General features: G+C 39.8%; 4 protein-coding genes across 11 annotated transcripts in view; 3 read left to right on the forward strand and 1 right to left on the reverse strand.

Moving 5' to 3' along the window:
• The first annotated feature begins 1430 nt into the window (after positions 1 to 1430).
• Positions 1431 to 9957, forward strand: spsb3a (splA/ryanodine receptor domain and SOCS box containing 3a). 3 transcript variants are annotated; one of them, XM_034711128.1, is made up of 8 exons: positions 1432 to 1877; positions 5035 to 5247; positions 5363 to 5414; positions 5714 to 5894; positions 6042 to 6229; positions 6356 to 6458; positions 6885 to 7010; positions 7686 to 9957. In XM_034711128.1, exons 4-8 carry the CDS (start codon positions 5753 to 5755, stop codon positions 8075 to 8077), a joined length of 951 nt encoding a protein of 316 aa, XP_034567019.1. In that variant the 5' UTR covers positions 1432 to 1877; positions 5035 to 5247; positions 5363 to 5414; positions 5714 to 5752; the 3' UTR covers positions 8078 to 9957. The 3 variants fall into 3 exon arrangements, with proteins under 3 accessions (XP_034567017.1, XP_034567018.1, XP_034567019.1); XM_034711126.1 differs by lacking the exon at positions 5363 to 5414 and having other exon boundaries at positions 1431 to 1877; XM_034711127.1 differs by lacking the exon at positions 5363 to 5414 and having other exon boundaries at positions 1431 to 1873.
• Positions 9958 to 11065: 1108 nt separating this feature from the next.
• On the forward strand, positions 11066 to 13837 carry mrps34 (mitochondrial ribosomal protein S34). 2 transcript variants are annotated; one of them, XR_004635153.1, is made up of 5 exons: positions 11066 to 11191; positions 11989 to 12362; positions 12926 to 12968; positions 13311 to 13690; positions 13722 to 13837. XR_004635153.1 is itself a non-coding variant. In XM_034711129.1 (4 exons), exons 2-4 carry the CDS (start codon positions 12045 to 12047, stop codon positions 13607 to 13609), a joined length of 660 nt encoding a protein of 219 aa, XP_034567020.1. In that variant the 5' UTR covers positions 11066 to 11191; positions 11989 to 12044; the 3' UTR covers positions 13610 to 13837. The 2 variants fall into 2 exon arrangements, 1 of the variants encoding a protein (XP_034567020.1); XM_034711129.1 differs by having other exon boundaries at positions 13311 to 13837.
• Positions 13838 to 15270: 1433 nt separating this feature from the next.
• On the forward strand, positions 15271 to 21103 carry nme3 (NME/NM23 nucleoside diphosphate kinase 3). 2 transcript variants are annotated; one of them, XM_034712019.1, is made up of 5 exons: positions 15271 to 15399; positions 18072 to 18202; positions 18334 to 18435; positions 19178 to 19290; positions 19731 to 21103. In XM_034712019.1, the coding sequence occupies exons 1-5, from the start codon at positions 15354 to 15356 to the stop codon at positions 19846 to 19848; spliced, it is 510 nt and encodes a 169-aa protein (XP_034567910.1). In that variant the 5' UTR covers positions 15271 to 15353; the 3' UTR covers positions 19849 to 21103. The 2 variants fall into 2 exon arrangements, with proteins under 2 accessions (XP_034567910.1, XP_034567909.1); XM_034712018.1 differs by lacking the exon at positions 15271 to 15399 and adding an exon at positions 17127 to 17234.
• A 44-nt stretch (positions 21104 to 21147) lies between these two features.
• The window catches only part of mapk8ip3 (mitogen-activated protein kinase 8 interacting protein 3), a 43393-nt gene continuing 41831 nt past the window's right edge, over positions 21148 to 22709 (reverse strand). For all 4 annotated transcript variants that reach the window (XM_034711961.1, XM_034711959.1, XM_034711960.1 and 1 more), the window contains one exon: positions 21148 to 22462. In XM_034711961.1, the coding sequence (XP_034567852.1) occupies positions 22335 to 22462 (128 nt within the window). In that variant the 3' untranslated portion in view covers positions 21148 to 22334. The remainder of the gene's footprint in view (positions 22463 to 22709) is intronic.

The raw sequence follows: 22709 nt of genomic DNA on the forward strand, positions 1-22709 counted from the left end.
ATGCTGTTATAAGATATGAATGCAAACAAATAAAGAAGGGGGAGAGAATAGGTTATTGTGTCAGGTCTACCAGCAGTCCAGGCCTATAGCAGCATAACTAGAGGCTGGTCCAAGCCGGATCAAGCTCTAATGATATATTTTGAAGAGGGAAGGATTTAACTGGTAGATTCAATTCAATTCAATTCAAAACCTTTATTTATTCTCGAAAAGACATTGAGGTTTCCCTCATTTCCAATGTCGTCGAGATCACAGTTAGATTAGAAACAACAAACAAACAAACAAACACAATCATATACAAAATAATAGATTAATTAAAACATATACAGTTTGAGACACAGTGGTCAGAGATCAAGGTCTTGAACTCTGCAAGAGATGGAAAGGATCTCAGCTTCAAAGTCTGTTGGAGGGTATTCCATGATTTAGGAGCATCAATGGAGAATGCTGATCGACCCAGTTCAGTATTTATTGAAAGGACACGGCCTTATAATTGAAGACTCAACCTCCCATACTACTTTCAAGTAAGTAATGTACAACAAGCATGCCTGCATGATGAAATATGGTTAGTAACGTAACAGATGCACGAAGATTGAGTTTAGTGACATGATGTTATATGATATGAATAAATACAGATAAAGAGGGGGAGAGAATAGGTTATTGTGTCAGGTCTACCAGCAGTCTAGGCCAATAGCAGCATAACTAGAGGCTGGTCCAAGCCTGATCTGACTCTAATGACAGATTTTGAAAGGGGAAAGTAGATGATTCAAAAAGACAGGAGCCTGATAACTGAGTAGATGATTCCAAAGGAGAGGGACATGATAACGGAAGGCAGAACCTCCCATACTACTTTCAGATACTGTAGGTACCACAATCAAACCTTCATAGTGACATGGTTAGGAACGTAACTGGTGCATGAAGATTGAGGTCAGTGACATGCTGTTAAGAGGTTGTTGTGACAGGTCTACCAGTAGTCCAGGCCTATAGCAGCATAACTAGAGACTGGTCCAAGCCTGATCAAGCTCTAATGATAGATTTTGAAGAAGGAAAGTTTTAACTGGTAGATGATTCCAAAGGACAGAGGCCTGATAACTGAAGGTGGTTAGGTTTACTTACTATGTCAAATGTGAAATTGGCCAAATGTGCCCTGTTTGTGGGTCTTGTTATGATTGTCTCGGGGAGAGCATCATTTAAATTTTAAGTAGGATGTATCTTTTTGTATGAATTTTGTTTGAAAGCAATTGTCATACATGAATATGCAGTTTTAAGTATTGTGTATTTTTCTTATTTTGCACAAGATATGAATATTACATAACAAATGTGATAAGGGTATCACCATAATACTGTACTCTAATTCCAATACAGAAGAGAATTGATGATCTGTGCAATTAGGTGTGCGGAAAGAAATGTCGGCATCGGTAATCGGCTAAATGAGTCGTTAAATATCGGCATATTGGATAAAGGCACAAATCCAATATCATTAATCCCTAATATGAAGTTATTATTCTTGGAAAGGGAACTTTATTGGTATACAAACATTACTGTATACCAAGATACTTTGCCATTCTTCTGGTTTTAAATCCTTGTCATGAAATACCAAGCATTTAAAGACTAGTTTCTTACATTTTTGTTGTTTATAAAGAAATTGCCCCCACAGCAGTGTTACACAGCCCTGTTCTCTGTCCTGCACAGAGCCAGCCTGTAGTCTGTTTTTGTTTACGGTCAGACTCATGTTGTAAAGTAGGTCATGGAAAGAGGAAGCTCGGCTAACCGCGCATGTAGCCGTCGTGAGGTGAACATTTATTAAACGTGTCTACAAGGATCGTCTCTCCTGTGGTGTTATCTGTGATCCTCGGTTACTGCTGGTCGTGAACATCAGGCAGGTAAACATTAAAGCTTTCCTCTGTTTCACTGCTCCTAACCAAGCTAGCTTAGGAGCTACTGTATGTTAGCTAGCTCTGAGCTATCATCAAGTTTATGCTCCTGTTGTCTCCCTTCTCTAAATACTTGGTTAATGACAGCGAATACGGGTTAGTAAACGACCTGTATTAGTGTAATTAAGTTTAAACACCTATTGTTTGACTTGACTGGTGATGCCTCTGACCTTGTTATAGCCTGCTAACATGTTGAAACCTGTGGCTAGGCGTTAGCTGCTTCTATTAGCGAGGCTAAAGAGGGTTAAATACAGCTAGTGAGAAAGCAGAGTAATACATTAAAGAACGTGTTTTTATTATTTATAAGAAGATATTTACTGCCTATGTCAGTGATCTGTGGACTGAGACCACACTGCTAACAGTCAGTTAGGATTGAGCTAGCTGGTTGAGATGAGGTCAGTCACTAGGATGTTATGTTGACAGTGACAGTGTCTCAGTATGTTGTTGGAAAATATTTGTTTTGAAGGGGTGCTGTGTCCTAAAGGTTCACTGCCATAGAGGATTTTACAGACTCAATTGGCTGATTGTTATAACTAGGGATGTAACGATAAACTCAACCCACGATTCCATTTGACTTTTGATTCACTCGCGATTTTCAAGAAAAACTGGATTGAACTCAAAATTTAAATAACTTTTATTTTATTTCAATTCTCAGATATGGACAGTTGCAATATATATTTCTTCTATTATTCTTCTTTGTAAAAAAAAAAGTAATCCTTTTTCGTTTTTAAGGTGTATTGTAACTCAAATAAAACCACTGCACACTTTTTCAGCACCTTGCAAAAAACAGAAAAATATCTTGTTGGAAAATTTCAGAACAGTTATAGAGAAATGGAAAGTGAACCATTCCCAAATGAATATTAAATATTAAAACAAGTAAAGTCAATCTCTTTAAATTAGGGAGGTAAATTTCAAGTATTCTCCATGGTCGGTCTTTGGAAATGTTAATGATCAATTATCATTTAATCGTTAAAAAAATATGAAAGTTTTCCATGTCAAAAATAATGCCATATGTGTTATTTCCCCCTAAATCAAATTTTCCTTCACGACACAGTTTATATTACTGAAAGTATTAAACAGCTACGGATCATACTGAGGTGTTCAAAATGTTAAACACACTGAATATCACAAGAGGAGCAGGCTCATAATCTCTGTGGACGCATGGTCATAGAGTGAAGACTCATACTACAACATGTGGATTTACTGCAACAGGACAACTGAACAGAATCATATTTTAGACTCAGTGTCCAGTTTTCTGTCTTCTCATTCTCAATGAGAAAAATAAACATGTGTACGTGGTCATGTGTCAGCCGGGAGCGCAACCGGGTCAGAATCAGTCCAGCAGCAGAGAAAAAAAGCGCTCGTGGAGACCTGTCACTCAGCTGCAGCCCCCAGCTGAGCGTTGTGTGCAGTCAGCTGATTCTGAAACATGCTTTAAACTTAAAACACCTCCACTCAGCGAGTGACGAGAGAGCTTCTACTGTTTAGAAATAATTATGTTGAATCGACTTTAATCCACCCTTATTTGTATCGGTTTTTACCGTCTTGCGATATATTGTCTCTAGTCACTAGGATGTTATGTTGACAGTGACAGTGTCTCAGTATGTTGTTGGAAAATATTTGTTTTGAAGGGGTGCTGTGTCCTAAGGGTTCACTGCCTTAGAGGATTTTACAGACTCAATTGGCTGATTGTTAGAACAGATGAGCACAAACAAGAGTTCCAGTCCTAAGATTTATTTCATAGTCTCAAACTGTTTTTTTTTTCTGCTTGAAGAAAGAAAAAAAGAAAGGATTCTAAAAAAAGAAAGGATTCTGTTGTAGTTATTGTTTCCTACAAAGTTATCAGGACCATCTCTTGATAATCTAAAAATAAGGACATAACTGCGATAACTATAAATAAATATAGTAGTTTTTTTAACATTTAATGGTTGCATATTTCTATTTAAGCTGCAAAATTACAGCCTCTTCCTCGGCTCTGTTTTTGCCACCTCTGCCCTGCATCAGTGCTGTGCTCATATCTCTACACACAAAATGAAACCACAAGGAGTGATCTGGCCAAACACAATGTTTTGCTGCTGCAGGAAGACATTAGACCCCATAACAAACACTAGTTATCTGACTGAAACATATTTTGACTGTCAGTGTGCAGTAGATTGCTTGCAACTAGGGTTGCAAAATTCCATGAATTTTCAAAGTTGGAAACTTTCCATGGGAGTAAACGGGAATTTACTAAATTGAAGGTTGGCTATTAATAGGAAACTTAAATATAGTTGGGGAAAACATATTCTAGCATAATCCTGACTAAAACAACAAGATTTCATGCTATTCCTCAATCACATGCACATAGCACACTGCATACTGCAGGGCTATTGAGACCACGCCCCCTACATGCACTGTGCATTCCTCCATCACATGCACAGATGATGTCTATTTTGAATGGATGTCTGCTTATAATAGAACAAATATTTATGCTTGGATATGATACCTTTCCATTAAATTACCCTTGATTCCCAGTTAATTCCCATAAATTCCGATAATTCCCATAAATTCCGATAATTCCCATAAATTCCCATTTAATTCCCATAAATTCCCATAAATTCCAATAATTCCCAGTCAATTCCCATAAATTCCCATAAATTCCAATAAATTCCAATAATATCCAGTTAATTCCCACTTAATTCCCATAAATTCCAATAATTCCCATAAATTCCCATGGAAAGTTTCCAATTTGGAATATTTCCAAAATTCCCCAGCTTAACTTCCCATGGAAATTAACCGAAAACTTTCTGGAAATTTTCACCCCTTTGCAAACGTACTTGCAACTACTTTAAAATGTGACTTTGTGAATATATATATATATATATATATATATATATATATATATATTTTTTTTAAGTCTTTTCAGAAGCAACCTGAGAAGTTGCTGCTCTGTTGTGTTGCTTTTATAAGTTATAAAAAACTTGAAACACTCTCGTCTACAATGCAACATATGTTTAAAATACACATCCATCTATCTGAAGAGAACATGTATGTGTAGAATGAAACAAACCTGCAACCTGCTTTCAGTCCATTGTCTTTACTGTCACGTTGTCATTTTGAATTCCAGCAGCTGGACTGATGCAGGTCGTCTCGTCTCTGGTCTGATTGTGAACCGACTGGCGGGCTCTTCCACTCATCAGACTCTGCTGCTGCCATGTCCAGGCGGAGCAGGAACAGTCCTGCTTGGCGATACGTGTGGGGTGGGATACGACGAGATGCTGATGCCCGTGCACTTGTGTTAGCTTCTGAAAGGGAAGAGTGGAGCTATGAACGCTTAGAGGTGAGCACAAAGGGGGCCGTGGTTTCCCCTGGACTGAAAAATCTGAGCAGATATGACAAGTCAGTAGATATTTGAGTATTTGTAGTTTATTCTAAATGATGCCCCTTGTTTACAGCTTGTGCAGGACATGCAATGTGTCCCCATGAAAAATACAAAGTTCACATAAGGTATCCTTGTCATCTTAAAACCTCTATAGCCTTTATAAACACTATAAGTTGATGCTGATGCTGATGCTTTAAGCTCAAGTTTCAGTTGTTTGCATGCTTTTTATCAGAACTGTTCATTTGTTTTACATAAAGAGGAAAGCAGCTTAATGCCTGTATTTCACATTCAAGCTTTAGAGATGTTTATATTTTCCAATTTCAGTTCCTCAATGTGGCTTTATGGCAGAGAGAGCTGTGTTTTTCGATAAGAAATCCTGCTGATGTTTTAATAAGTTCTTTATTGTTATGTTGTTGCTCTTCAGTACAGTGATTCAGACTCTGAGGCCGACTTTTCAGCAGTGATGGTTCCCCCGGTGCCCAGTGCGGTGCCTGTCACCGGAGAGTCTTACTGCGGCTGTGATTCTCAGGCAGAGACCAGCTACAACTCTCGTCTGCGAGGATTTCACCAAGTCAGAGACTGCCACTGTGGAGAGGACGACCAAGGTATAAGACAATCCTGTTACCTCTTACTGAGTTCTGCAGTGTGTTTACGTTCTGATTTTATAAATCAAGTTATTGTGTTGCAGTTAACAAAGATAAAACACTCCTTATTGTGAGCCTTTGGTAAACAATAACCCTCTGTTGCTTCAGAGTTTGACTGGGTTTGGGATGCAAACAGCGGATCCACCGCAACAATGCTGAGTTGTGACAATCGTAAAGTGAACTTCCACTCCGAGTACAGCTGTGGGACGGCAGCAATCCGCGGCTCCAAGGAGATGGTTGAAGGTCAGCACTTCTGGGAGATCAAGATGACGTCACCAGTGTATGGAACAGACATGGTAAACCTCTACACCTGACCTGCTCCTATCACATGAACCCAGTTATCTAAAGAAATCCAGAGCTGGGGGAAATGTTTTTGTCCATGCCGAGAGTATCCTCATCTCTAAACTATTATTTCCTCACAGATGGTTGGCATTGGGACTTCTGATGTTAATCTAGACAAATACAGACACACGTTCTGCAGCCTGTTGGGGAAAGATACTGACAGCTGGGGTCTTTCCTACACTGGTAAGATAAACAGCTGTTCTGATGCGGTGTAGCTGGTGGGCTTCTGTGTTGTATTGTGATTGCTGATAATGTTACTATGACACTGGGATTTTGCACCGTTGTTTCAGACAGACAGACAGGCAGTCACACAGACAGTACCTCTATGTTAATGATACAGCCAGCTCCAGCTCGGTTTTCACAGGGGAACAGTACAAAGGGGGAGAGGGGACAGCAAAAACAAATATAAGAAACAGCCACAGAGAAAATACGCAGGAAGGAGGGGCTGGAAATCACAATACTAACATATAATGCAGTCATGAGGTCCTGCTACTTGTACATGGGCGATTGCAAGGTATATTTTGTGTATTTATAACAAAGACAACTGTACTTCTTCTCTGTTGTAATTGTCTGAGTAACACATCTGTGATTGTTGTCCTTTTTTGTCAGGCTTGTTGCATCATAAAGGAGACAAGGTGAACTTCTCGTCCCGGTTTGGACAGGGGTCCATCATCGGAGTTCATCTGGATACGTGGCACGGCACTCTGACTTTTTTCAAGAACCGCAAGTTTATAGGTCAGTACCAAGTGGCAACCTCCGGTCTAACGGTCACAGATACTACGTCCATATTTTATACAGTCTATGGTCAGTACTGGCAAGAAAGTCCATTCTGGACAGCAACGCTAGTAGATTCTGACATTCTAATCAATAAGAGCGCTCTTCAGTACAGCCCTGACCATGTTTGATTTTTGCAGACGACACTAATCCTACAACGATGCATCAGCCAACTCTTTATTTTCTTAACATAAACACATAAGTTTTACAATTTAAATCCTGCTTCTTAAGATTATTTAAAATACTTTAGCACACACTCACTGAGCACAAGATTTGATATGTGCTTTTTGACGAAGAAACTGTAATGGAAACATTTTTAAATTCCCTCAAACCTAATTTAGGATTCCAGCATTGTCTCTTAACATTAATACAAGTACTGATTCATCAGGACTAAGGGTACCATCCACTGTGGACCCTTTTATATCAGAAACACATATTTTTATAACAGTGACACTCTCTGCTCTGCTTTCTTCTTTTGCCACTGGAGTTATTTTTATTATACATTTGTTGGGAAGGCAAAACAGGCAACTTCACTGTAGGTTCATTATGAAAGCACACAAGTTCAGTAGGGATTTCCTCTGATATGGCAAGATAAAACACATGAATGTAAATCTTTTGCCTCCATTCTTGATCCAGGTGTTGCTGCCACAGAACTACAGAATAAGCGGTTTTATCCAATGGCGTGCTCAACAGCAGCTAAGAGCAGCATGAAGGTGATCAGATCGTGCTCTGCTCCCACCTCCCTGCTCTACCTCTGCTGCGCTCGCCTTCGCCAGCTGCTGCCAGACTGTATAGACACCCTGGATGTGCTGCCACTGCCGCCAGGCCTACGTCAGCTGCTCCACAACAAACTGGGTTGGGTGCTTAGTCTCAACAGTGGCACCACAGATGAAACACCCGAGGGATCTGAGCGCCCCTCACGCTCTCACGGTCCCCCCTTGGCCGGACCGTCCTCCTCTGAGAGCGACTCGGAGGGCTGCACGTCGGACCCTGAAGCCTATCAGAGGAAGAGATGCCGTTGGACATGACTGGATGGTGTGATTCCTACCTCCTCTCAAACACTGGCAGACGTTACAAGTGGCATCTAATGGAGTGTTTCCTACCTGCCTCAAGTTTTCCCGACATTGTTATCCTGTAGTGAAGAAAAATACAAACAGGGTCAGAGTAGTACGAGAGTGCAAAACTGTGACAGCAGAATCTCTGCCTGCACGTTTTTACTGTGATCTTCTCTTATGACATCCACGTCTTCATGCTCACCATGCATTCAGTATCCAAAGCAGCTTCAGTGATTAGTCAAAGTTATGGTGTTGGTTTTATAGCATTACTTGTTGCCACATGTGTTTGGGGCTTAGTGCAGGAAAGGACTGTACAGTGTAACACTGAAGCCAAGTTCGGCCACATTTTGATCGTCATTAAGGCTTCTTGCAAAAGAGAAAAAAAGGGGGATTCAAAAGTAAGAGACTGTATATTTTCAGTGTTTTCACCTTGTATGCAAGCAATGTATATTGTTCTCAATGTAAATGCTATCACTCATTACCAGAGTAATATGTTACATGTTTTACTGGCATCTATAACTTTCTGTTACTTTGCCAAAGTGAAAGTCAGTGAGACTCTGTGTCGCATGAGGGGAACAGACAGAAAGTGAAGTGCAATAGGTGACATAGTTTTCTTTGTTTGTTTTCAGGTCACAGCTCTAAAGCACTTCAACTGTCAAAAAGTTAAACAACTAGGAGGTGGTGAACCTGAATGTACGTTATAACCTCTGCCCTGCATCATTTTTATTTTCATTGAATAACCACCGTCACCACCCGTTCTTTAGAAAGATGAGGGGAAAAATGATAAAAGTCACATCAGCGTTTGAGAGACGCCTGCCAAAACTTTTCCCCCTTTGGAGTTCCTCTTTTAAAAAACAAGGCTCAATTAAATATCCTGAGTATGCATGTTATCTAGTATATGACTTTTAGATAAGTTACTGAAAAGAAACTTCTGCACATTCTGAGTTAAACTCCATCACTGTTACACCTTTTTAAACTTTTTAACCTTTTTTTTTTTGGCAAACTTAATCTGAGACCACAAGCAGTTTCAATGTCAAACTTTTGTACTGATCTGTTTATGCAAAGTGGTTCTAAGTTTCTCAAAGCTGGGTTCCATCACTTCCTTAAACAACTCCTCTCCGTGTTTCTCAACATGGTCACACTCGATTGAAATCCTTTATGTATAAAACTGTTGCCCCTTCTCATCCAGATGGACTTGAAGAGAACCTTTCCCTTGATATTCAAACATTCTGCAGTCAGTTTTCTAGCCTGATGTTAAGATTAAATACTAATAGATTATAAATGACCTGGGTAGGATTTGTAAATAATATGTAGTTTCTTTGGAGTATCAAACTATAACAATATTAGTGTTAAATAGTGTTTAACCCGGGCGTTGGAGCGTCACAGTATGCAGGACTCGGGTCTCTGATCATGTTTCACTTCTGAAGGTTTAAGTAGACATACACAAAGGCTTCAGGTACTATGCAATAAAAGCATCTTATGTGATTATTCAGAAATATCAGTGTTTGAGAAGTCATTATAGAGACACTGACACAGCAGTGAAGGTACAGCGGACCATCAGTCATGAGTATTCTAACATGACACTCTTATTTTCTGAGTTTTCCCTACAGACGTAGAAATGTAACCACCGAGTGGTCGGCTGTGGACTGGCAGTGTGTTTTTTGTCTTATCTCACAATACTTGTCTTCACATTGATGCATCCAAGCACTTTTTCTTACTGTGTTACTGTAAATAAAGTCTTAAAGTGTCTCTTCTACACCATGTCATACTAATACTGTATGTAAAGACCTCCACTCGCCTTTTCTGTATCAGCATGGTTTTCAGCTGAAAATAAAATGAATGATAAGTATGCACCAAGGGCTGAATGTGTATATTATTCGTGAAAAATTCTGACTTTCGGTGACTTTAAAAAAAAAAAAAAAGTTATAATGTATTTCTGCAGATGTACAATTTATTTATTTATTTCACAAATGAATATCATTACAAGGCACAAAAAGAAACATGTCTCCAGAAACATGTAATTGGCTGAAAAAGATAATACCAAGCCAGCTAAAAATAAATAAATCAGATTTTAAACATTACGTGCAAAAATGTTGTTAAAGACTGAAATAATATTGCCCACAGTGTTAATTATTTGCCTTATGAATATGACATTTCCTGAGTGAAATAAACAACACTTTATTGAATATTTACACCACTACCTGTCTGTAAGGCCAGCAGAATATTTCCCTATAGACATATTCTAGTGTTGCGTCTAGTTTTTTAAGTAGACCTACTTTAGTGTTAAGTACATTAAAGAATGATAAACATTCAGCTTTATGTCCCGACTCTTGAAGAATACTATGTTTATTATTTCAAGTCAAGTCAAGTCAAATTTTATTTATATAGCACATTTTAAAACAACCACCGTTGACCAAAGTGCTGTACAAGCTTAAAAACACAATCAATAAAAGCAAATAGTTTAAAAAAAAGAAGTAATAATTTTAAGGGGGTAGCTTTTCAAAAAGCCACATTAGATAAAAGCAAGACAAAATGTTGGATGTCTCACTCAACAGGTGTTAAATGCCAATGCAAAGAGATGTGTTTTAAGTAACAATTTAAAGCTCTCAGTAGTCTGAGCAGTCCTGATATTCAGAGGCAGGCTGTTCCACATTGTGAGAGCAGCCACCGCACAGGTTTGGTCCCCTCAAGTTTTGAGCCCCGCTCTTGGGACATCTAGAAGCACCTGGTGTGTTGACCTGAGTGCTCTGACTGGAGCATGCAAGCGCAAGCACTCACATAGGTATGGTGGTGCCAACCTGGTGCCAACTCATCTAAACTTATTCAATTTGTATATATATATATTTTTTTTTACTGTTGACATATACTTCTTCCTTTTTTGTCAGGAATTATTTCCAGTGTGCGTGCTTTTGTTTTTCTGATACTCTGTTTAGTGTCTTGGTTTGGATTCAATATCATCAATGCGGAACAAAAGTCGAATGGCATGTTTCCAGCGGACTGCTTTGCAAACGGACCGAGTGTGCAGTAGCTGTCTACCTTGCTTTCTGAGGTCAAGTGATATTGCTTCTGCTCTGCTTTGACACTAAGGTAATTTTGGTTGTAGATATAATGTGTTATAGCGCGGTGAAGGTTACATTAAATGTTAAAGTCATTGTCTGTTTTTGAAAACATTTTTTTATGAAGCTCACAGCTAGCTAAGAGCTAACAGCTAGATCAAGTTAGCCTCGTTACATCAAGACTGTTACAACCAAACGAAGTTTCTAAAATGCCAAAATCTAAATTATTATAAATAATTTAAATCTACTATTTTAACATTTAAGTGTTCTTTTTGGTCGGATTGATTAGCAAACTTAAATATTTTGTGTTGTATGTATTCATTCTTTATAGCTTTAGTATAGTATGTGTATCTATTTATAAGATTGGCTTTAATGCTTCAATCGTGTGTTGTAAAGTCTAATTTATGGGAACAAATACCTGACAACCAAATTTAATTTACCTGAATTTTTAGATTAAGTAAAAACTTGTTGAGAATCCTTAGGATGTATTTTTTTCCTTTTTAATGTTGTTTACTTTATTCCCTCTCATTATTTTGTGCTTATCTTTATTTGCTTATACTTAAGGATTATGCGTTGATGTTTGCTGCAGTAATTCTGCATTAAGGAAAAATATATTTTTACAAATGTATACATGCCATACGTGTTATGCGATGTCTACTATGCCTTTTCAAGTTAAAAAAAGAAACATACATTAAAAAGAACATTAAACAACAGCATTAACAACACTATGGTCCCCAGTTGCAATCCATGCTGTCTGGTGTTTGATTGGTGTTAAATTTTAAAAGCCACTGTGTGCCAATAAATAGAAATCTCCTTTACCTCCTGCAGGATAAACTTTGACACCAGTCCATCAGTGAGGATAACCTGCTGCATATCACTCAGTCATGGCGAAGAAGAAGCGACTTCGTCTCATCGCAGAGATGGCTCGGAAGATTCGGGAGTACCGAGAGCTCAAGTCCCGGCCACGGGAGTCCCAGAAGTACGCCCTGGACTATGATACTATGAAGCGGCCTCTCACAGGGAAGATGCTGCCAGTGCTGGCGTGGCAGGACGTCCGCAGGGAGAGCCACCTCTTCTCTCTGCTGGGAAGCATGAGGATGTTTGGAGTGGGTCGTATCTTCACCCGAAAGTCATGGCTGGAGGATCACTCAGAGCCCAGCTACTGGCAGATCACCAAAGTCAAAGTAGACTTCACGTCTGAGGTGAGGGCCAGGGCCAGATCCATGCACTGCTTAGGGGTTAAGGACTTCTTTAACTGGGGGGGCTTAACAAGAGTGACCATCATTTATTTGCTCTTTCTGTCTCTGCCATAAGATATAAATCTACTAACACAAGTTAAATACATTTATCGGCAACATTTCAGTGCAGAGAAAATGCCAATGAATTAATTTTTGACAGAGATGTTTAGCAGGAACTTTCTTGAACTGTTTTCACTCCTACACACCTGCTGGGTGAAACAGCTGTGTGTTGTGTTTTCTATGATTTATAGCACCAAAGATAGAAAATGTGCTGCATTTAAATAAAAAGAAAGATTCTAGCAACCTGCTGCATCACCGCCCAAACAGTCAATTTGAAAGAAGTCTTGGCCCTAAAAACCATAGTATAGGATTTAACAGCCAGTCAGATTTGATGGTGGTCCCACCCCTCTTGACATGCCCCGGGGAAAGGTTGTATTTTTAAAATCTAGAGGAAAATCTTTAGGTTTTTTTTTTCATGGGGTCTGATGAGGTACCTGTAATAACACTACACGACTTTTGTTTTCCAGAAAATGGATCATGGCAAAGCATGGGGGGTCCTCACCTATAAAGGTAAGTCTTTCACCCTTTCTCATTTGACTTGAAAACAGCGCTTCATTACAATAAAATAAATCTTGCATATTTATAATAGCTTCCTTAAGTTGTGTCTAGTTACTTGTCAAGTTACTGTACTGTAGAGTCTCAGAAGCATCACAAGTCAGATATAGAAAATGCCATTCCAACTAAATGACTGAATGAACTCAGAGTATATTAAGGCATAGTAATTTTTTGTATAAGATATGCATTTATGCATTGTAGCAAACACGATTTTCAGAAATTTTAATTGAGCTGAAGAAATAAATGAAATAGAAAAATCTGTTTTAACATTTAAGTGTTTCATCTTGTGCTCGGCAGGTAAACAGGAGGAAGAAGCGAAGGAGATTGATAAGGTGATGTATCACGACTGGCGCCTGATTCCCAAACACATGGAGCAGCAGTTTAAGGACTTTGAGCCACTCCCTGAGCCACCGGTGCGCTACCTCCCGTACCCTCCTCTGCTCCGTGCCATGCTGTTCGCCCAGCATAAGAAACAGAGAGGCAGCGTGTTGACAGAGGAGCCCGCTCTGCCTTTAAAGAGGGACGTTGTGCTCAATAAAGACTATTTCCGCACACAGGAGCAGGAGAAGCAGAAGACACAGGGGACAGCTGTGTGAAATGAACCTGAAGCTGTGAGGACTCGAATCTTTGGGCATTTTGCACCAAATCAGTGCTGACAGATATACCACACTTCTACTGTCCAAAGACTCTGAAAGCCTTTGCCTCAATGTCCAAAATTCTGGACTCCACTCAGTTTGCTTTTGGGTTCATCAAAAGCAGTCCTTTTCTGTGTGTAACATGTGTCTAGCTGATGTTGTTAATATTAAATATGAGTTTAAATGTAACACAGATCAGTGTTTGGTTTTCTTACAGTGCTTCATATCCTACAATATAAAGGACATTATAGCCTGAAGAATTCACGGTAAACACTCCACATAGACATGACTGTGGACTGAAACTTGACCATCAGAATAAAGATAGTGGCAGCAGTATTATAAGCCCTGTGAGGTGATGATCCACTGAATCAGGCTTTTTTTTACTGCTTGTGTGATATGATATTGTTTTTTTATTCATAAATGGTTAAAAGGCACTATATCATTTTTCACCCTAACTGCTTTGACACCATTGGTCACAAATATTATAATTACAATAATATATGTATATTACAATATTTTTTAAATACAGTTAAATAAAAAAAATACGTTATTGGAAAAAGTTTAAAATAGTTTTATATTGAATTAAATTGATGAAATAATTGTATTTCAAGAAAGCATACATTTAAAACTTTGGTAGATTAAATGAAAGGAAAAATGTGAATTTGAATTTAGTAGTTTAAAAAGTAGGCACATCCTTCCTACATTGCCTATACTGTAGATGGTGAAATCCACAACCTTGGCCCTTGGCCTAGCCCCAGTCCCCCCCATCACTTGCTATAACTCTCCCTGTCCTATTGAAAGTTACTAACCATAGACCTTTCTGGAGTCCCTGAGCTCCCTTGTCTCATAGGTTCCTCTGAGCTGCCGTAGGCGTCCTCCTGCTGTGGACGTTCCAGACTCCAGCTGATACAGGCATGCTGGACTCCAGCGGCAACAGCTACTACTACTGCTCGTCTCATCACTATCACCGCTCCCTCTATCTCTAATTCTCCTCTATCCCTCTTTCCAGACCCAACTCAGTTGAGGCAGGCTGTCTAACATGAGTTTGGTTCTGCTCGAGGTTTCTGCCTACTTCTAGGGTGGTCTAGACCTGCTATGTTTGTAAAAGCGTCTTGAGATAACATTTTTTTATGATTTGGCGCTATACAAATAAAGATTGATTAGTTGATTGATTGATAGCCGTTTAAGCACGCCCCATGAATAGAGGCTATAATCCTTGGCACAACGGCTGCTGGTTCGATTCTGGCCTTGATGCTTTGCCCCATGTTTCCTGTCTCTCTTCAGCTGTCCTATCAATTAAGACAAAACTTGCCCAAAAACGTTTTTAAAGAATAATGATAATTGAAAATATATGATAAAAATATAATTTTTACCATTCGTCACCCTCACTTCTGAAATAATGGCTACGCCCCTGTCAGAAGGAAGGCTATATGTTTAAATGCAGTTTATATTCTATTTAGTGACCCACAGACACACACTTCCCCAAAAGGTAACTTTTTCATAGAAAACATTCCACACTTTAGTTCTTTAGGATATGTTGCTCCTTCATCTAACTCCTGCTGAGCCCCTTGTTACACATTCCTCTTGTTGCCTCTTTGTGGGACGTTTCTAAGCGTGCGTGCGTGTGTGCGTGCGTGCGTTTACGTCTGTAGTTCCTCCTCCTTCCCTCCTTCGGTCTGTCTGTGTTCTCCGTCCACCGGCGAAAATGATCTGCCTTTTTCTGTCCATGTTTGCCTACCTCTTCCAGTCAGGTTGGTATTTAATGTTGTGTTTACTTCTTCTATCTGTCTCTGTAGTTTAATTAACTTTAACTCTGAATTATTTATTTCATGTATGAGTCACAGTTTCCACCTCGTGTGCGCTCGAGACAGACTGCTGGGGCACGGGAGCGGAGTTAACCGGTGAAACGGTGATGTTTTCACCTGTGATAGTGTGTTTGTTACCGTGCTAATGTTCAGAGGGAGCTGTGTAAAGTCGCTCGGCTCTGAAGTTAAGCGAAGCTTGTCTACTATTTATTAACAAATGTCAGAGAAGAAAAGTTTGAGCATGCAAGTTTTGTGCTAAAAACGCGAAATGTTCTGCTCTTGCAATTTCAGCATGACTGTTTCCTAGTTTATTATCTATTATTTACTCTAAGTCCACGTGTCCTCCTCTCTGGGAAATAAGTTGATACATTATCCTATTTATGTTGCCTTCAAGTGCGCCTCGGATTTATACATTGTTCAAGTTGGGAAGTCCTTTGCTAATTTCTGCTCCTGTGTCTTTACGAGCTTTGGGTAGTTATTTGGAACAACATGGACACTATAATTAGAATTAGTTGTAATAGAATTAATTAAGGTGTATGTGAACCCTTTCATTGCTCGACATACTAGTTGAAAAGAGTATAATATATATTTATGTTGTTTCACAAGTCTTAAACACGACACTACCCTTCTTTGGATTTCTCATGCTATGACTATCTGTAATGATTTATAGTGCTATGCTAATTTTGAGAAATACTTTGAAGATGTAAATCAGGGGAGTCACACTCATTTCAGCTGAGGGGCCACATACAGCCCAAGTTGATCTGAAGTGGGCCGGACCAGTAAAATCCTAATATAATAACCTATAAATAACGATAACTCTACATGTTTCCCTTCGTTTTAGTGCTAAAATGTACATTCTGAAAATATTCACATTTAATGAACTATCTTTGAACAAAAGCAGCTGTTGTATTTTTTGCCATGATGAGTCTCATAGTGGGCCGAGTATTTTACTCTTTAAGCCCTGAAACCTGCTGTGAACACACCAAACACACAGGTTACCCATTCCCCTGACACAGAGTGTAATGTTTACTGCAGAAGAACAGATAGATTATTATAATGAAGAAGGTAAATTTGATTATCATGGACCCTCAGCTCCAGTAGGAACAATTTGCTTGCTGGACAGTGTTGGATGCAGGGGTGTAGTGCGAGTGTTAGTAGTTAGTGGATCAACTTATAGTGCTCTAAAAAGTCTTTATGAATCTCAACCTGATTATGCAAACAGCAAGTCATCTATTTTCTCACTTTGAGGAAAAAAAGCAGCACTGTCGGATTCTTGTGCACTATGATTTTATGCGACCTCCAGAGGACAAATTTCAAATAGTAGTTATTGTCTTCTCTGTCATTTTATCACTTTGCAAAATTGTTCCACGGGCCGGATTGGAACCTCTGGCAGGCCGGTTTTGGCCCGCGGGCCGCATGTTTGACACTCCATTGTAAGATATATCTGCTCATTGTTAAGAAAAAACGAACAAGCAAGGGTCATAAAACAGCTGCAGATTCAAAGCAATACCATCCAACTCTTCGTCAACTAGCTTATACAAAGTTTAACGTTATTTTTTACATATTTTTTTACCGTCTTTTTGAGCTGAGTGTCCAAAAACTCTCTTTTCCGATTTTTCCATCAACACGTGAACGCACGTACTAGCTTGTGTGTTAGTGCGCTGACGTTGGTGCGTTCAGGTTCGTGTTCGCTGCAATGGGGCCGAAAAAAAGGTCACAGCGGGATCCGCCGCTCGAACTGGAAGATTTGGTGGTGAAACATGTTCGGATAGAAGAACCTGGTGAGGAGGGTCACTGAGACTATCTGGACCTGCTGTGACTAAAGGAAGGGGGGTTGTTGCAGAAACTTTTAGATAGAGTTTTTCGGTTTTTTGGTCTCAGCATGAACTTAACTCATATAGACGTGAAAGTTTAAACCTGTGTGCACCAATGCATGGGGCTGTGAGGTTGTGTGTGTCTAATGGGTGCAGAGACTGTCTCTAATCAAACAAAGAAGTGACCTGCTGTCTGCATGGATCAGGCACATTTAGATAAGCTCTGTATAAATAAACACAGCTGCTTCTCATGTCTGAGCTGTCATCTACCTCAGAACAACTTAGATTAATTTCCCATAAGTTGTCTGATCAAATAATCAAGTAATATTTGCAGTTCTTTCTGTAAATCAGAACTTATTTTGCAGCTAATGTTGAGGCATCCTCCATTCTGATGAAGAAATGGGACTCACCAAAGGCCTGATGATATCATGATTTAGCAGTCCCACTATTTTGCTCTTAAAATCTTAAAAGTGTTGCAGCTCTTTCAGCATGTTGACAAACATGTCTGTTTACTTGAAATTTAATAAATGATACCCTTATCTTTATTCTTACCAAATTCTGACCTCCCAAGTGACAGGCCTGACACTTCTTAGGGGACCCAAAATATGACAAGAGCAGACTGCATCTATTTCTTTCCCCGACCACTCGTCTGTTACAAGTTGCATGCAGGCTGCTTCTTGTTTTGTGTGCACTGGACGCAACTTGTGAGTTTAAAAGGAGTAAAAAATCCAGCAGCAGTTGTAGTGTTAAGATCAACTTTTGTAAGTTTCACCAGAAGTTTCATCATGTTCTCTCTGTTTCCAGGCTGGACCGGCGTGAACGAGCGCACCTTCATCGCCATTAAACCTGATGGCGTGCAGCGGAAACTTGTGGGGGAAATTATGCATCGCTTTGAGAAGAAAGGGTTCAAACTGGTCGGACTCAAACTTGTGCAGGTATTGTGGTCTTAATCTCTGAAATCCGTCTTTTCCAAACTTACATCGATCAAACAAGTGATCTTTACTATTTAAGCTATCAAAAGCTCATTTTTGAATTTAGTTTAACCATTTGTGTCGGTGTGTTTCAGGCCTCTGAGGATCTTCTGAAGAAACACTACTGGGACCTGAGGAGCAAACCGTTCTTCAGAGCACTCATGAGCTACATGAGCTCTGGACCTGTCGTAGCGATGGTGAGATTCTCCCTCATTCTGCACTTGATGTCATCACATAGAGGGCTTCAAGTTTTTCTAATAAGTTACAAAACATGTGACAGTTTACAGTCCTGCTACAGAGGAAAAGAAGATACTCGAGTTAAAAGTCAAAGAATCTTTGAAGGGAATGAAGGAAAGCAGCAGATTTTTTCAGCAGTAGTAATTTTTATTTTTCATTAAGAGGAATACAATCAACTTATAGCGTACGCTCTGTTGCATGTTCTTACACTGTGAACTTTTGATCAGAAGAGTCCCAAAGCATGAACTCCAACCTGTCATGTTGTTGTGCATTAAAGCTGCTGTTGGTAGTCGTGATATAAACATCAGTTCGCAGAGAGATTTCGAAAGTCAACACTACCCCTTTCTGCTCCCGTAACCCCGCCCACAAAAGATCATTGTGCTCCTTCTATGAGGAAGTAGTGGCTTCCCAGCTAATCAGGGCTACGTAGTGGGACTGCCACTTCACCAATCAGGACAGAGGATTGGAGATTAGCTATGATTGGTCTGTCATAACGGGAACAATGGGAATAATAACATTGCTTGATACATAGGCATTGGAAAACAGATATTTCGCGATAGTCTCAAATAACTTCACTTACCGATGAGTACTGATGGACATTATGACCTTTTCTCCAAACCCAGCAGAAAAAAGTAAAACATTTTTACACCATTCCTACCAACAGCAGCTTTAATTATCATGTACACCTGTGTGTCGGTTCAGGTGTGGGAGGGGCTGGACGTGGTGAAGACGGGACGGAAGATGTTGGGAGAGACGAACCCGGCTGACTCTCTGCCCGGAACCATCCGAGGAGATTACTGTGTGGAAGTGGGCAGGTGAGATTACCTGATGGTTCACATCTCCTCAGGTGAAACGGGAAGATTTAGTGTGTTGTGATTTATCAACAAAGGGCGCTGAGCTCATTTTCTTATTGACCCCTGCAAGGTCTTATTTACAGAAGACGTATTACCTTAATAAGTCCTTACAGAGTTAAAGATTTGTTGCTCCAGCTTCAGCATGAAGGAAGCTAACTTCTAATGCTGAACTCAGACCACATGAGGGCGGGGCTATTCTTACTGAGAGGAATCATGTAAATCTCTCCTTCCTTCATTTGAATTGGTGCTTTATAAATAAAGATTAACTGGATTTACATTCTTGCATCAAAACCAAATGATCTAAAAGAAGCTGAATGAAGTTCTCTAATATGAAATGAAAGGATATTTCCTGTGATTAATTAATCCAAGTCTAACTGTTGTCTATGTGTGTTCTCCTGCAGGAATGTGATCCACGGCAGTGACTCGGTGGAGAGTGCTCAGAAGGAAATCTCTCTGTGGTTCAGTCAGAGTGAGCTGCAGTGCTGGGAGGACAGCAGCAGACACTGGATCTACAACTAGTGTGTTCCGGTGCTGCTCCTCCGTCCTGCAGGTGAAACTGTTCTTTTAACATTAGTGTCATTTCAAGGTGCACATCACTGAAACTCAGATGGATATTTTTATGAAGTTTTACGCTGACATGCTAGATGTCACTCCTTTTTTTTTCAACACAATGGTTTTCTGAACTACACGTCTTAGGTGGAGTGAGTTTACAAAGCGAGCATGCACAGACCGAGCAATAATTTAAAATAGTCGTGCTTCCTTTGATTTGGTCACGTTTTAATGTCACAAAAATTAAATGCACTTTGATCGACAGGTGTGTAGAGATTATTCTATCTTCTAAATGTGCGAGGAGTTAAAGCTTTAAACCAGGTCTACACACGGCTGTCAGCTGTTTGATCTTACAGGTACAAAAACGTTAAGAAATAAATCAAGCTCCATATAAAGCCAAAGAAAAGGTAGGAGGAAGAGGAGGTAAGAGAGTAGAAGTCCTCAAGAACTAGTTTGCGACGTCTGTTTTGTGCTGTCAAGAATTAAATGAATGCAATGATTGTAAAGAACCCTGCAGGGTCTCTACATCTTAAATTACTTTGATGAGATGTTTCAACATCCCATTCAGAAGTTCAACCCAGCAAAAACAACGCACATTGAAACCATCTAGTTTTACTTGTTAAAGTAGAGCAAGTTTGATGCAACATTCAAAACGCCTATTAAAACACATCTATAGAAATACAACTACATTCTGCTTCAGCTGAAGTTTGGTTATCTGTCGCACTAGTTCATGTTTACAATATTTGAGCAATAAGCTTTACATGAGAAGCAATAAACCTTGTGGTCATCATGTTATGACAGATTGGTGTAAATGTTGTTTTTGATCCACTTCTGCTGAAATTTGCACATCAGAAACAAACATTTGACCTCATCAGACACACGTAGAGGGTTCTTCTGTCATGAAATCGAACATCATGAGAGCAATTAACCAGCACTAGATAAATGATTGCCTTTCTACATGTTAGATTTGTATTTTTCTATCATTTTAAATGTTTGTGTAAAACAGATTATCACCTCACAAGTGGGATTACTTGAATGCAGAGGTTTTAAAACACGATGCTTTGAACACCAAATTTAAAAACAGAACTGCACTGAGTTTTTTAGTTTCTGCCTCCCTGTGTTTTGTCCAGTGTGTGGTTTTGTTACATTCAGGCTAAAAACTCTTTTATGATGTATGAAATTGAATCCAAAGTGTCACAAACAATAAATCTTTGCAGGAGGTCCATGTTTCGTCTGTGTTGTGTATTATTAAGAGAGCCACACAAACTGTTCGGTTTTCAGCACACAAATATGTTTAATATTTAATCCACACAGATAGAGATCGATGCATGAATCCATACTGAACAGAGAGGATGGGCTTCAGTGTGTCTGGAGATTTACAATAATCCCTGTTACACATAACGATGACGTGTCACCGATCACCTGCTTCACACCGAACCGTCTGATCCACAGCCAGTCAGAGGAGAGAGACGAAACTCAGACTGAACCCTCAACACGACACGCTCACCCCCTGTGACTGAATTAAATAACAACCCTGTTCACACCACTTCTCTGACATCTACATCAGACAGCTGCACCAGGAACATAAAGGGTCTGTTAATGCCCGCTGAGTCATTATTTCCATGAGGGGTTCTATAATCAGGGTAGAAAATGAGCAGATTGGCTGGAAAATGTTTCAGGAAACAGCCAAAAAAGCCAAGAGAGCATTACTGAATGTCATAAAGATGAACTTCCATTTGTTCCAATTAACCTCCAATTTTGAACAAACCAAAACTTCTTTACATCCAAAAAACAAGACCTCTACCACGCCTCACATCTGCATCCAGTCTCTCATACATGGTCAGATTTTGGTGTGAATGTTTCCTGATTGGCTGTTGTCAGAAAAGTCTGACTGATTGTTGCTGGAAATAAAAGTCAGTGTTGGCATTCACCTCTCTGTAGCTGCTTCTGGCTTTGTTTTGTGTTGTTTTTTGGTTAAGTCGATGCATGTTGGAGCTCTGGGCTTCGCTTTAAGACGAGGTGGAGGTTTCACAGATGACAAACTAAGTGGAGGAAGAGAGGGAGGAGGAGTAGGAGGGCAGATGCAGGACATTTGAGGTAAATATAGGAGGAGATACAGTGTGCTTACGGGGTGAATATAAGATTGATACAGAGGAGGGAGGTAGTTATGAGGCTGGGTTACAAGGCTCATGGAGATAGTTACAATGCCCTGGGAGGGACAAACATCATGGCAGGCAGATTATAGATCAGAGGAGGTACTTACAAGGCGTTAAAGTTACAAGGAGACGGGGCAGGAGGGGGTCGAGTACACGGCTTGGAGGGTCGTTTTTAGAGCCGAGGGGGAACTTTTACATGACCGGGGATAATTACAAGGTTTGGGCTGCTGGAAGCTTTCAGGGGGCGGGGGAGGGGGAGATGTTTTCATTAAAGGGGAGTAGTTAAAGCGGACCCAGGTGTCACTCAGGTATGTAAGACACCTGCCAGACGATGATGTGGCTCCGCTCAGCTTTGCACAGTGCAGGTTTCAACTGCGAAGCTCCACCAGCGCTTTCCCCCTCTTCTGTTTCATCGTCCTCTCCGTCTCCTGAGGACGACAGGTGACACAGATGTAGTTAGAAATAAAAGTATTGTAAATGTAAATAAACTCAACATTAAAGCACAATTTAGATACTAAGGTAAGGTTTATTTGATAAGCAAAATTACACATTTGATTATTGTACAAATGTTTACAGTTTGGTGTTTTGTTTAGTGTACCACAGGTATTCACTGCCCTCTAGTGGTTAAAAAGAAAAACTGCAAATAATTGAATAATGCAGTTCCTTACTGTAACC

The sequence above is a fragment of the Notolabrus celidotus genome, chromosome 20 (assembly GCF_009762535.1).
Source record: "Notolabrus celidotus isolate fNotCel1 chromosome 20, fNotCel1.pri, whole genome shotgun sequence".
Lineage (NCBI taxonomy): Eukaryota > Metazoa > Chordata > Actinopteri > Labriformes > Labridae > Notolabrus > Notolabrus celidotus.